We start from the raw sequence: 15337 nt of genomic DNA on the forward strand, positions 1-15337 counted from the left end.
AGCGCAGCGACGACTCATCCAAGAGGTCACAAAAGAACCCACAACAACATCTAAAGAACTGCAGGCCTCAGTTAAGGTCAGTGCTCATGACTCAACCATAAGAAAGAGACTGGGCAAAAATGGCATCCATGGCAGAGTTCCAAGGTGAAAACCACTGCTGACCAAAAAGAACATAAAGGCTCATCTCACTTTTGGCAAAAAACATCTTTATTATTCCCAAGACTTTTGGGGAAATATTCTGTGGACTGACGAGACAAAAGTTGAACTGTTTGGAAGGTCTGCGTCCCGTTACATCTGGCATAAAAGTAACACAGCATTTTAGAAAAAGAACATCATACCAACAGTCAAATATGGTGGTGGTAGTGTGATGGTCTGGGGTCAGCATGGTGGTGGTGGTGTGATGGTCTGGGGTCAGCATGGTGGTGGTAGTGTGATGGTCTGGGGCTGCTTTGCAGCTTCAGGACCTAGATGACTTGCTGTGATTGATGGAACCGTGAATTCTGCTCTCTACCAAAAAATCCTGAAGGAGAATGTCCGGCCATCAGTTCGTGACCTCAAGCTGAAGTGCACTTGGGTTCTGCAGCAGGACAATGATCCAAAACACACCAGCAAGTCCACCTCCTGAATGGCTTAAAAAAAGTAAATGGGGGGTTTGGAGTGGCCTAGTCAAAGTCCGGACTTGAATCCGATTGAGATGCTGTGGCGTGACCTTAAAAAGGTGGTTCATGCTTGAAAACCCTCCAATGTGGCTGAATTAAAACAATTCTGCAAAGAAGAATGGGCCAAAAAGTCCTCCACAGCGATGTGAAAGACTTATTGCCAGTTATTGCAAACGCTTGATTTGCAGTTGTTGCTGCTGAGGGTGGCACAACCAGTTATGTTTAGGGGGCAATTACTTTGTCACATAGGGCCATGAAGGTTCGGATAGCTTTTTTCCCTCAAATAAAATCATCACTTAACCCAAGTTAACACAAAATGCAGTTTATCTTTGTATAATATTTTAATTTGTTTGATCTGAAACATTTAAGTGTGACACGTGCAAAAAACATAAGAAATCAGGAAGGGGGCAAATACTTTTTCACAGCACTGTACATGAGAGTTCAGGGACCTTGCTTTAACAAAGTTAACAATTTTCACTGTAGTGTCCAAAATGTCTTTCAAGCTGTCAGGCATTCCCTTGGCAGCAAGAGCCTCTCTGTAGATGCTGCAGTGTACCCAAGTGGTGTTGGGAGCAACTACTTGCACGCACGTTACTACTCCACTATGTCTCCCAGTCATGGCTTTTGCGCCATCAGTACAGATACCAACACATCCTGACCACCAAAGTCCATTTGATGTCACAAACTGTCCAATACTTAAAAAATATCCTCTCCTGTTGTCCTGGTTTCCACTGGTTTGCAGAAGAGGATGTTTTCCTTAATTGACCCCCCATAAACGTAACGGACATATACCAGGAGCTGTCCCAGGCCCGCCGCCACGTCTGTTGACTCATCCAGCTGTAACGCATAGAATTCACTAGCTTGTATGCAAAGCAGTCATTTTTTCAAAACATCTCCTGCCATGTCACTGATGCATCGTGAAACAGTGTTGTTTGATGAAGAAATTATCTGTGTAGTTCTTTTTTGCATTTTCCCTCAGCATTGTCCCAGCCATATCCGCTGCAGCAGGAAGAATTAAGAACCTCCACAATAGTATGGGGCTTGCCTGTCCGAGCCACTCGGTAGCTCACCATATAAGACGCTTCTAGCCCCTTCTTATTAATGGTATCCGTTGCTTTTATACATGTCTTACTACTTGAAAGTCATCTTAATTCTCACTCAACTCCTGTGGCTTATTTTTCAAATTGGCATGTTTTTGTTTCTAAATGTCCGCGCAAGAGTGAAGGTTTCATCGAGTGATGAGATAGTACTTTTGCAAATATAATGCACTGTAACTGAGGAAAGGCACTACTCCCAATCTAAGTGAACCCCAAATCAATGTAGTTCTCATCATATTTGCACCTTTTCGATGGTCTAATGTCCCTGTCTATTGTTCGGTGCTTTCCCGGGTAAGGGGGCAGCAGCTCTTCGGCTGCATTAGTTTCACAACTGTCAGTGTCCATGCTAGCTGGGCTAACAAAAAGTGTAGAATTACTGATCCTAGCATTGATTGTGCTCGTGGAAGTGGAACAGCTTGTGTCATCAACAGGATGTTACTACCAGTAGAGCTGGTATGTGTCTCTATGGATGTGGGCCTTTTTTTAGAACCATTTATCAATTTTCGAGCAAACGGAAGGAGCAGCAGCTACCTTTGGCTACATAGTGGAATTCCCATGAGAGAGTAACGGTTAATGTGATTGGATGTTAATTATTTTACTAGGCTATCTGTATTTGACATTGTGTTGTTGCTTAGATGGTTTAAATGTATTTTTGGCAGTGAAACGAGGCTACTCAGGTGAGAGTAAATGTATAGCCCCGTTGGAAAATATGAATGGACTGTTTGAAAATGTGAATAGAAATAAAACAATTTCTTTTTCTTTTTTAAATGTGAATCACATTTATATTTGGCGTACTCCCGACAGCATTGCACGTACCCCAGTTTGGGAATACCTGGTGTAGAGGATATGTTTTTGTTAATTCAATAGTAGTTTGTTCTTGGGACACATTTTAAGATCATTAAAGACAATTTATTTTCAAAGATGCAAAACTGCTCCACAATCACCCAGTGTGGCAGCCCACTGCTCCAACCTCTCCCACCTGTATATGAATATTTCGGAAGGGGTTGGGATAAAGCGAGTGGGATAAAGCGGAAGTCAAATTTTGGTTGGACCTAAGTGACACTTGAAATGCTCAAATCAACCTACATTGTTTTACATGTCGATGTTAGGTAACCTTGTTGAATATGATGTTATGAAAATGTTTTGAGCATAATATTAAACGTTTTCAAGAGCCTAGCACAAGCTTAGAGATGTGGCCGCAGCCATATTGAAACAACGTTATGGGAATTGATAGTTTATAAAAAACAGAAATAACTTATTTACATAACTATTCAGACCCTTCGCTATGAGACTCGAAATTGTGCATTGTGTTTCCATTGATCATCCTTGATGCTTTTACAGATTGATTGGAGTCCATGTGGTAAATTCAATTGATTGGACATGATTTGGAAAGGCACACACCTGTCTATATAAAGTCCCACAGTTGACAATGCATGTCAGAGCATAAACCAAGCCATGGGGTCGAAGAAACTGTCCGTAGAGCCCAGAGACAGGATTGTGTCGAGGCACAGATCTGGGGAAGGGCATTGAAGGTCCCCAAGAACACAGTGGCCTCCATCATTCTTAAATGGAAGAAGTTTGGAACCACTAACACTCTTTCTAGAGCTGGCCTCCCAGCCAAACTGAGCAATCAGGAGAGAAGGACCTTGGTCAGGGAGGTGACCAAGAACCTGATGGTTACTGACAGTGCTTCATAGTTCCTCTGTGGAGATGGTTGTCCTTCTGGAAGATTCTCCCATCTCTGCAGCAATCTATCATTCAGGCCTTTTTATGGTAGAGTGGCCAGAAAGAAGACACTCCTCAGTAAAAGGCACATGACAGCCCGCTTGGATTTTGCCAAAATGCACCTAAAGTACTCAGACCATGAGAAACAAGATTCTCTGGTCTGATGTTTCCAAGACTGAACTATTTCGCCTGAATGAGAAGCATCACGTCCGGAGGAAACCTGGCACCATTCCAACAGTGAAGCATGGTGGTGGCAGCATCATGTTGTGGGATGTTTTTCAGCGGCAGGGATTGGGAAATAGTCTGGATCGAGGCAAAGTATAGAGATACTTGATGAAAACTTGCTTCAGAGCACTCTGACTGGGGTGATGGTTCACCTTCCAACAGGACAATGACCCTAAGCACACAGCCAAGACACCGCAGGAGTGGCTTCGGGATAAGTCTCTGAATGTTCTTGAATGGCTCAGCCAGAGCCCGGACTTGAACACGATCGAACATATCTGGAGAGACCTGAAAATGGCTATGCAGCGACGCTCCCCATCCAACCTGACAGAACTTGAAAGGATCTACAGAGAAAAATGGGAGAAACTCCCCACATACAGGTGTGCCAAGCTTGTAGCATCATACCCAAAAAGACTCTAGGCTGTAATCGCTGCCAAAGGAACGTCAATAAAGTACTGAGGAAAAGGTTTGAATACTCATGTAAATGTGATATTTTTTTATATAAATTCGCAAAAATGTCTAAAAACCTGTTTTGTTTTTTGCCATTATAGTGTATTGTGTGTAGATTGATCAGGTGGGGGGAAAAAATATTTTAATCAATTTTAGAATAAGGCTATAACGTTACAAGTCAAGGGGTCTGAATACTTTCCGAATGCACTGTATATAATATCTTTTTTGAAAAATGTGACATGGCCGGAGGCCCATGGGCCTATAGTTTTTTGTTTCGATTTTTTGCTAAATGTTTGTTATACTACTCATGAGCCATTGCCTGACCAGTGGGCAACGGCCAGCCCCCCTACCAAGATGGACCAGCCCGGTTTTCTGAGCTGAGGTTACTCAACCTCACATTCAAAGTCAAGCGCGGCATCGGGAAAGATACCTGCTCTGACTCGTCATCAGTTAGTCTGCCAAGATCATTGATCGTTAAAAAAAGTGGGAATCGTGCCTATAAACGTAGAAGCACATTCTACGTTATCACCTCACTCAAAACTTCCTATTTTTGTGGCGGCTAAAACCATGATTTGGTCAAACGGTAAAGTGCATTATGATTTCTCTAATGAAAGTGTCTGCCCTGCCGCTGTGCTTGTTTCGCTGGGGTATCCTGCTGTGATGAGCGAAACACTGTCCTCTCTGCCCCATGCGCTTCAGAGAGATGCATGCTGATCGTATAACATTTCAAAATGCAATTGGTGGAAAAAGTACTCAATTGTCATACTTAAGTAAAAGTAAAGATACCTTAATTAATAGAAAGTGAATCAAGTTTGTCACCCAATAAAATACTAGAGGAAAAGTCGAAAAGAATTTGGTTTTAAATATACTTAAGTATCAAAAGTAAATGGAATTGCTAAAATGTACTTAAGTATCAAAAGTAAAAGTATAAACAATTTCAAATTCTTATATTAAGCAAACCAGATGGTACCATTTAACTTTTTATTTTTAAATTAATGAATAGCCAGGGACACACTCCAACACTGACATAATTCACAAACAAAGCATTTGTTTGAGTCCACCAGATCAGAGGCAGGAGGGATTTTTTTATTTCACCTTTATTTAATCAGGTTGGCTAGTTAAGAACAAGTTCTCATTTGCAACTGCGTCCTGGCAAAGATAAAGCAAAGCAGTGTGACACAGACAACAACACAGAGTTACACATGGAGTAAACAATAAACAAGCCAATGACACAGTAGAAAAAAATTGTCTATATACAGAATGTGCAAAAGGCATGAGGAGGTAGGCAATAAATAGGCCATAGGAGCGAATAATTACAATTTAGCAGATTAACACTGGAGTGATAAATGAGCACATGATGATATGCAAGTAGAGATACTGGTGTGCAAAAGAGCAGAAAAGTAAATAAAATAAAAACAGTATGGGGATGTGGTAGGTAGATTGGGTGGGCTATTTACAGATGGACTATGTACAGCTGCAGCGATCGGTTAGCTGCTCAGATAGCAGATGTTTAAAGTTGGTGAGGGAAATGAAAGTCTCCAACATCAGAGATTTTTGCAATTCGTTCCAGTCACTGGCAGCAGAGAACTGGAAGGAAAGGTGGCCAAATGAGGTGTTGGCTTTGGGGATGATCAGTGAGATATACCTGCTGGAACGTGTGCCACGGGCGGGTGTCGTTATTGTGACCAGTGATTTGAGATAAGACGGAGCTTTACCTAGCATGGACTTGTAGATGACCTGGAGCCAGTGGGTCTGGCGACTAGAGCATACAGGTCGCAGTGGTAGGTGGTATAAGGTGATTTGGTAACAAAACGGATGACACTGTGATAGACTGCATCCAGTTTGCTGAGTAGAGTGTTGGAAGCTATTTTGTAGAGGACATCGCCGAAGTCGAGGATCGGTAGGATAGTCAGTTTTACTAGGGTAAATTTGGCGGCGTGAGTGTAGGAGGCTTTGTCGCAAAATAGAAAGCCGATTCTTCTAGATTTGATTTTTTGGAGATGTTTAATATGAGTCTGGAAGGAGAGCTTACAGTCTAACCAGACACCTAGATATTTATAGTTGTCAACATATTCTAGGTCAGAACCGTCCAGGGTGGTGATGCTACTCGGGCGGGCAGGTGGGGGCAGTGAACGGTTGAAAAGCATGCATTTGGTTTTACTAGCATTTTAAGAGCAGTTGGAGGCCACGGAAGGAGTGCTGTATGGCATTGATGCTCGTTTGGAGGTTAGTTAGCACAGTTTCCAAAGAAGGGCCAGAAGCATACAAAATGGTGTCGTCTGCATAGAGGTGGATCAGGGAATCGCCCACAGCAAGACGACATCATTGATATATACAAAGAAAAGAGTCGGCCCGAGAATTTAACCCTGTGGCACCCCCATAGAAACTGCCAGAGGTCCGGACAACATGCCCTCCGATTTTGACACACTGAACTCTGTCTGCAAAGTAGTTGGTGAACCAGGCGAGGCATTCATTTAAAAAACCTAGGCTATTGAGTCTGCCGATAAGAATATGGTGATTGACAGAGTCGAAAGCCTTGGCCAGGTCGATGAAGACTGCTGCACAGTACTGTCTTTTATCGATGGCGGTTATGATATCGTTTAGTACCTTGAGCGTGGCTGAGGTGCACCCGTGACCGGCTCGGAAGCCGGATTGTGCAGCGGAGAAGGTACCGTGGGATTCGAAATGGTCAGTGATCTGTTTATTAACTTGGCTTTCGAAGACTTTAGATAGGCAGTGCAGGATGGATATAGGTCTGTAACAGTTTGGGTCTAGGGTGTCACCCCCTTTGAAGAGGGGGATGACTACGGCAGCTTTCCAATTTTTAGGGATCTCGGACGATACGAAAGAGGTTGAACAGGCTGGTAATAGGGGTTGCAACAATGGCGGCGGATAGTTTTAGAGAGGGTCCAGATTGTCTAGCCCAGCTGATTTTACAGGTCCAGGTTTTGCAGCTTTTTTAGAACATCTGCGATCTGGATTTCGGTGAAGGAGAAGCTGGGGAGGCTTTTGCTTCTTGAAATGTTCGATTATCATGGATTTATCAGTGGTGACCGTGTTACCTAGCCTCAGTGCAGTGGACAGCTGGGAGGAGGTGCTCTTGTTCTCCATGGACTTTACAGTGTCCCAAAACCTTTTGGAGTTAGAGCTACAGGATTCAAATTTCTGCTTGAAGACGCAAGCCTTTGCCTGCGTGTATTGGTTCCTGACTTCCCTTCACTGTTGCATATCGTGGGGACTATTTGATGCTATTGCAGTCCGCCACAGGATGTTTTTGTGCTGGTCAAGGGCAGTCAGGTCTGGAGTGAACCAAGGGCAATATCTGTTCTTAGTTCTGCATTTTTTGAACGGGCATGCATATCTAAGATGGTGAGGAAGTTACTTTTAAAGAATGACCAGGCATCCTCAACTGACGGGATGAGGTCAATATCCTTCCAGGATACCCGGGCCAGGTCGATTAGAAAGGCCTGCTCGCAGAAGTGTTTTTGGGAGCGTTTGACAGTGATGAGGGGTGGTCGTTTGACCGCGGGCCCAAAGCGGATACAGGCAATCAGGCAGTGATCGCCGAGATCCTGATTGAAAACAGCAGAGGTGTATTTGGAGGGCAAGTCAGGATACCTGCTGGGGGTGCCCATGTTTACGGTTTTAGGGTTGTACCTGGTGAGTTCCTTGATGATTTGTGTGAGATTGAGGGCATCTTGCTTAGATTGTAGGACTGCCGGGGTGTTAAGCATATCCCAGTTTAGGTCGCCTAACAGAACGAACTCTGAAGCTAGATGGGGGGGCGATCAATTCACAAATGGTGTCCAGGGCACAGCTGGGAGCGGAGGGGGGTCGATAGCAGGCGGCAACAGTGAGAGACTTATTTCTGGAGAGATACATTTTTTTAATTAGAAGTTCAAACTGTTTAGGTATAGACCTGGAAAGTATGACAGAACTTTGCAGGCTATCTATGCAGTAGATTGCAACTCCTCCCCCTTTGGCAGTTCTATCTTGACGGAAAATGTTGTAGCTGGGTATGGAAATCTCAGAATTGTTGGTGGCCTTCCTAATCCAGGATTCAGACACGGCAAGGACACCAGGGTTGGCAGAGTGTGCTAAAGCCGTGAGTAAAACAAACTTAGGGAGGAGGCTTCTGATGTTGACATGCATGAAACCAAGGTTTTTTTTGATCACAGAAGTCAACAAATGAGGGTGCCTGGGGACACGCAGGGCCTGGGTTTACCTCCACATCACCCGAGGAACAGAGGAGGAGTAGGATGAGGGTACGGCTAAAGGCTATCAAAACTGGTCGCCTAGGGGACAAAGAATAAAAGGAGCAGGTTTCTGGGCGTGGTAGATTAGATTCAGGGCATAATGTGCAGACTGGTATGGTGGGGTGCGCGTACAGCGGAGGTAAGCCCAGGCACTGAGTGATGATAAGAGAGGTTGTATCTCTGGATAAGCTGGTTATAATGGGTGAGGTTACCGCATGTGTGGGAGGTGGGACAAAGGAGGTATCAGAGGTATAATGAGTGGAATTCGGGGCTCCATTGTAAACTAAAACAATGATAACTAACCTAAACAACAGTATGCAAGGCATTTTGACATATGAGAGAGACGTACAGCGAGGCATAAAGTAATCACAGGTGTTGATTTCGAGAGCTAGCTAAGACATCAACGGGTGAGACAACAACAGCTAATCAGCTAAAACAACAGGTAAAAATGACGATGAATGGGCAGAGAGGGTCGGCTAACTACACACAGAGCCTGAGTTCGCTGCTGGGGCCAACAGATAAAAAATAAAAATTAACTGAATAGAGTACCGTGATTAATGGACAGTCCAGCGGGCATCAGCTATGTAGCCAAGTGATCATAGGGTCCAGGGGGCAACAATACAGGAAGCCGCGGAGTAGTCGTTACTACGCTATGGCGTTTAAAGTTAGTAGCCGTGACAGTAGAAGCGTCTGCTCCGACGGAGGCCGGTTGAAGGCACAGCGGATGGAGAATTCATCGGCAGACCTGTCATGGTGGTGCGGTGGGGCGCCGTGTCGACTAAGGATCCAAGCCAGATGGCGAAAGAGGTGTTGTAGTAATTTAGTTTTCTATCTGGGAGATGCGCCTGGCTCACGGCTAACTGGTGCTAGCTTCGGGGCAGGGGCGTTAGCCACTATAGCCACTCGGTAGCAGCGGTGATCCGGTGCCAAGGTCCTGAACTTACGGCAAGGATCCGGTGGAGTAGGGGATTCTAGCCGTGTTTGGGTGGAGTCAAAGTGAACAACTGAGTAGGCCGGGAGGTGGGCCTCAGGGATAGCTTCGGTACTGGGTAACTCGGTGGGTGCTAGCTAGCTGTGAAGATCAGAAGTAGTGGTCCAGGGATTACGGCAGGAATACGGCATTGTAGTGGAGAGACAGTCCGTTACTGGTAGGCTGGCGAGTATTATCCAAGCTAAAAAAAAAGGGCTGGTACCTGTGCAGAAGTTAAAGGCCGCTAGCAGTGGCTAACAATGACTAAATAGCTTGAGGCTAATTAGCTGGTTATCGTCTGATGGCTAAGTGGTTCTTGCTATAAGGTCTAGAAATTAAAAATAATAGCGGTTCCGTATCACATTGGGTGAGGGCAGGTTACCGGAAGGTATACTTGAACTAAAATGGAGAAGAGATTGAAAATAAAATTGAAATGTATACAAAAAAGATGAAAAAATACAAAAGTACACAAGAGGACGAACAAAACACGTCTGCACTGCTACGCCATCTTGGAGACAAATCATGACCAGGGGTGTTCTCTTAAGTGTATGAGTTCGACCATTTTCCTGTCAAAATGTTTTAAAAAAGTAATTTTGGGTGTCAGGGAAATGTATGGATTGAAAAAGTACATTTTCTTTTAAGTACAGATACCCCAAAAAACAACTTAAGTAGTACTTTAAAGTATTTTTACTTAAGTACTTACACCACTTGAAAAAAATCATGCATTGGTGCCACCAACTGTAAAAGTTAGAGGCACCAGGTGAAAATGTTAGGCTGTAGTAATTAACTGTTAATTCAGAGAACACATATGACCAGCACTAATTTGCAATGTAGCCTAATGGCTTGTTTACAGTCTGTCTATTGATATGTCTATAGACAATTGTCGTAGCGATATCATGAACGTTCTATTGTCGTCTGACATTAAAACTTGTCGTTATGAAAAAGTACACAAAACGGCAGCCTCAGCGGCCCGGTGCTCCAAAAAGCATATTTTCCTCTATTTTAACACTAATCTGTTTAAAATGAATTCAGTAAATGTCAGCCTTGCAAGCCAAGCAACTAAAAGCAATTTTCTAAACAATGCTTTTTGTCCATTGCTAGCTAGTTAGCTAGCTGGCTAGCCAGTTCAAATAATAAAATGCCAGGGCTGACTTCTTGACCCAGTCCAAATCAGTGTTCCCTGATTTAAAGACACTGTTTTCACTGATAATCCTCATGTCTTAAATATGAATCCACCACTAGTATCGTGCCCCATGAAGTGAACAATGTACTTTCAATGCTCAGTTCACTCTCCATCTGAACCATTTGACAACCCCTTGATAAAATAGGGATAAAAAGGCTGCTGCTATGTACAGAGGAGGACAAAAATGCTTTACATTTGAGTGTTTTCTGACACTCATTCAAAAAGGAGCAGATTGTCTCTTTCAGCCTTGCAACCGACCCATGCTGGACACCAGGGTTGCAAAATCCAGTAATTTTCCCCCATATTCCCAGGTTTTCTAGAAAGGATTCTGGGTTTTGTGCTTATTCCTGTATGATTCAAGGAAAATTTCAACCTGGATTTTTGGAATACCAGGGTATTTGGGGAAAGTTACTGAAATGTTGCAACCCTACTGGACACGGAGCAGCACTCCAAACTTCCCCTGCAGTTTAGAGCACCACTCAGTAGTCTTAAGAGCACAATGCCAGTGAAGACTGCATGTATGTTCTCATTCATTGCTTCCAGGCAAGGAGAATGGACAGCCTGGACCGCAATCCAAGGAATCAAACCAGGTGCGGAGAATGGCATTGTATTGCATCTTTGATGTATTACTACAAGCTATGAGCTGTGTCAGCCAATGTCATAGGACTTTTGTTATCGCTTAGATTCTCAGCACATTAAGGCTTACTTCCCATCTTAGAGGCTGTGGATAAAGGGGTATTACTCACACAGAGATGTGGATTGGAGTCCGAGGTAACCAACATGTATCCTCAAAGTGAAAAGTAATTGTCTACCTGGTCTGAGTGGTGGATCACCTTTAGATTAAGCTTAGTATAAGGTACAATGCTCTACCCCTTGTCCAATTCCAAAATGTGCACCATTATGAACCTAAGACATTCAATTCATTGCCAAAATTACACAATGGAAAGCAGTAAACAAAATGAGTGGAATGAGTTCTTTCCATGTGGTTAGCTTTTTTTTTTCATTTGTATTTTCAATCATTACAAGTAAATAAGCATGGGCCCAGATTACAAAAACGATATGTAATCATTCATCATGACTCCTGTTATAACATATATACACTACCGGTCAAAGGTTTTAGAACACCTACTCATTCAAGGGTTTTTCTTTTTACTATGTTCTACATTGTAGAATAATAGTGAAGAAATCAAAACTATTAAATAACACATATGGAATCATATAATAACCAAAAAAGTGTTGAACAGATCAAAACATTTTATATTTGAGATTCTTTAAATACCCACCCTTTGCCTTGACAGCTTTGCACACTCCTGGCATTCTCTCAACCAGCTTCACCTGGAATGCTTTTCCAACCGTCTTAAAGGAGTTCCCACATATGCTGAGCACTTGTTGGCTGCTTTTCCTTCACTCTGCGATCCGTCTCATCCCAAACCATCTCAATTTGATTGATGTTGGGGGATTGTGGAGGCCAGGTAATGCAGTACTCCATCACTCTCCTTCTTGGTAAAATAGCCCTTACATAGCCTGGAGGTGTGTTTTGGGTCATTGTCCTGTTGAAAAACAATTGATAGTCCCACTAAGCCCAAACCAGATGGGATGGCGTAGCGCTGCAGAATGCTGTGGTAGCCATGCTGGTTAAGTGTGCCTTGAATTCTAAATAAATCACTAACAGTGTCACCAGCAAAGCACCCCCAAACCATAACACCAAATCGTCCATGTTTTACTGTGGGAAATACACATGCGGAGATCATCCGTTCACCCACAACGCATCTCACAAAGGCACGGCGGTTGGAACCAAAAATCTCAAATTTCGACTCCAGACCAAAGGACAAATTTCCACCGGTCTAATGTCCATTGCTTGGGCCAAGAAACAGAGTCAAGTATCTTCTTATTATTGGTGTCCTTTAGTAGTGGTTTGTTTGCAGCAATTCGACCATGATGGCCTGATTCACACAGTCGCCACTGAACAGTTGATGTTGAGATGTGTCTGTTACTTGAACGCTGTGAAGAATTTATTTGGGTTGCAATGTCTGATGCTGGTAACTCTAATGAACTTATCCTCTGCAGCAGAGGTAACTCTGGGTCTTCCATTCCTGTGGCGGTCCTCATGAGAGCCAGTTTCATCAAAGTGCTTGATGGTTTTTGCGACTTCAAGTTTTTGCACTTGAAGAATCGTTCAGTTCTTGAAATTTTTGAAATAGAGCTATCTTCTGTATACCCTCCACCTTGTCACAACACAACGGATTTGCTCAAAGATGTTAAGAAGTAAAGAAATTCCACAAATGAACTTTTAACAAGGCACACCTGTTAATTGCAATGCATTCCAGGTGACTACCTCATGAAGCTGGTTAGGTGAATGCCAAGAGTGTGCAAAGCTGTCATCAAGGCAACGGGTGGCTACTTTGAAGAATCTCAATTTGGATTTGTTGAACACTTTTTTTTTGGTTACTACGTGTTTCTATATGTGTTATTTTAATAGTTGTGACGTCTTCACTATAATTCTACAATGTAGAAAATAGTACAAATTAAGAAAAACCCTTGAATGAGTAAATGTTCTAAAACGTTTGACCGGTAGTGTATGTTATACTGCTAAGGGTTGTTATGGTTCACTCTGGCAGACACATTTATTTATAATTCGAACCTTAAATCCCTTTCATATTGTGTTGTATTTCACACATATTGTATTTCAATTCAGCACTTGTCAAGATACCAAGTTAGTAGGTTGTTCTTCAAGTGGGGAAATGGTAGATGGGGTGTGATTTGGAGTAAGATTCGGTTAAGCTTTTTGGAGGGCATTTGATTGTACAGACAATGACAACAGCAACTCTGTATGAAATGTGGCTAACATGCAACAATTTCAAAGACTTTACTGAGTTACAGTTCATATAAGGAAATCAGTCAATTGAAATAAATTCATTAGGCATTAATCTATGGATTTCACATGAATGGGAATACAGATATGCAACTGTTGGTTACAGATACTTTTGAAAATATGGGCCTCACCATTGGCCACAGGTTCTCGTCACGGTATCTCTGCATTCAAATTTCTATCGATAAAATGCCATTGTGTTTGTTGTCCGTAACTTATGAATGCCCACACCATAACCCCACCGCCACCATGGGGCACTCTGTTCACAACGTTGAAATCAGCAAACCGCTCACCCACGCAATGCCATACACCTGGACTGTGGTTGTAAAGCTGGTTGGACATAATGCTGAATTTTCTAAAACAATGTTGGAGGCAGCTAATAGTAGAGAAATTAATATTAAATTATCTGGCAACGCTCTGGTGGATATTCCTGCAGTCACCATGCCAATTGCACGCTCCGTCAACTTGAGACATTTGTGGCATTGTGTTGTGACAAAACTGCACATTTCAGTGGCATTTTATTGTCCCCAGCACAAGGTGGTATATAATGATCATATTGTTTCATCAAATTCTTGATATGCCACACCAGTCAGGTGGATGGATTATCTTGGAAAAGGGGAAATGCTCACTAAAAGGGATGTAATCAAATATGTGCACAAAAGTTGAGAGAAACATGATTTTTGTGGGTATGGAAAATGTCTGATCTTTTATTTCAGCTCATGAAACTTGGGACCAACACTTTACGTGTTGTGTTTATATTTTTGTTCAATGTATTTACAAATTCAAGGTGTTTTTCTGCCCTCTCCTTGTGAAAAGAGAACACTGCAACACACTTGAGTTGTGACAACTAATGGTCAGGCAAATGCACAATACATATACAAAAGGTACATTTCTGAATAACTACTCATTTAGCTATATTAAGATGAGCTCTTTTATAACACCGCCGCAAACAACTCCATCACATCTAAGACCCTATCATGTCTCTCCTCCCAGATCTGCCGTCTACAGCAGCACCTGTCTGCAGGGGAGCACCAGCAGGACCTCTTCTTGGGTCAGCCTGCAATGTTTGTCTCCCGAAACACCCAGCCCCCCACCCACAGCCTGGTGGAGCTCATCCAGCTGTGTGGGGGCACAGTCTGCAAAACGGTCCGGCAGACAGGCCTCTGCATAGGGGAGTACAACGGCAAGAGACCAGAAGGGAGCAGGATTCTCTCCGAGCAGTGGGTGCTGGGTAAGATGTCAGCCCAGTGTTAATTCATGTGTAGCCCTTTTACTCTCCATCCCATATACAGGTTGAAAAATGTAGAATACATCACTGATAAGCACTTATATTGGAACACAGTGGCTGTACAGAGCAGGCTCTGGGTCACCGCTTTACTGCGATGTATGGGATTCAAGTTCTAAGCCGGAGCATCACCCGCAACAAGATGCCCCCATCCTTCCCGCAAATTGGGTTACATTTGCACATTGTAGTGTTGTCTCAGTAAGGGGAGTGCTGTAAATCAAGAGCACTTGATGTGTTCAGAAAGATGAGAAGTCCAAATGTATAAATACGTCTTTGTCACACAAGCAAACCACACACCCATGAATCCAAATGTGCACTTCACATTTCCAACTCGTGTCATTTACAGCATCGAAATGTATGATCGCAATGATGCTTTACAGTTACAAGAAGAATATTGCGTCATACCCCAGGTTATTCTGAACAAAATGGGCCTATGTTCTGTGTTGTGAGGAAAATGGCCATGGAAGTCTCACCTGAATGCACTCATGACATTCCATATGCACCAAAATTGTATTGTTCTCTGAAGTACCTTGGGAAAGCCTAAAACTGCAAGGTCATATTTTATAACTTCACTAGTCATGTTGGCAATAGAATAAGCTTTCAAATGATGCCCACCTGACC

At 43.1% G+C, this 15337-nt stretch overlaps 1 protein-coding gene across 4 annotated transcripts in view; it reads left to right on the plus strand.

Annotated features, from left to right (window-relative positions):
- LOC115113031 (microcephalin) overlaps window positions 1-15337 on the plus strand; it is a 59539-nt gene that overhangs the window by 43552 nt on the left and 650 nt on the right. For all 4 annotated transcript variants that reach the window (XM_029640223.2, XM_029640222.2, XM_029640221.2 and 1 more), the window contains exon 14: window positions 14425-14662. In XM_029640223.2, coding sequence (XP_029496083.2) covers window positions 14425-14662 — 238 coding nt within the window. The remainder of the gene's footprint in view (window positions 1-14424; window positions 14663-15337) is intronic.

The sequence above is a fragment of the Oncorhynchus nerka genome, linkage group LG28, assembly GCF_034236695.1.
Source record: "Oncorhynchus nerka isolate Pitt River linkage group LG28, Oner_Uvic_2.0, whole genome shotgun sequence".
Taxonomy (NCBI): Eukaryota; Metazoa; Chordata; class Actinopteri; order Salmoniformes; family Salmonidae; genus Oncorhynchus; species Oncorhynchus nerka.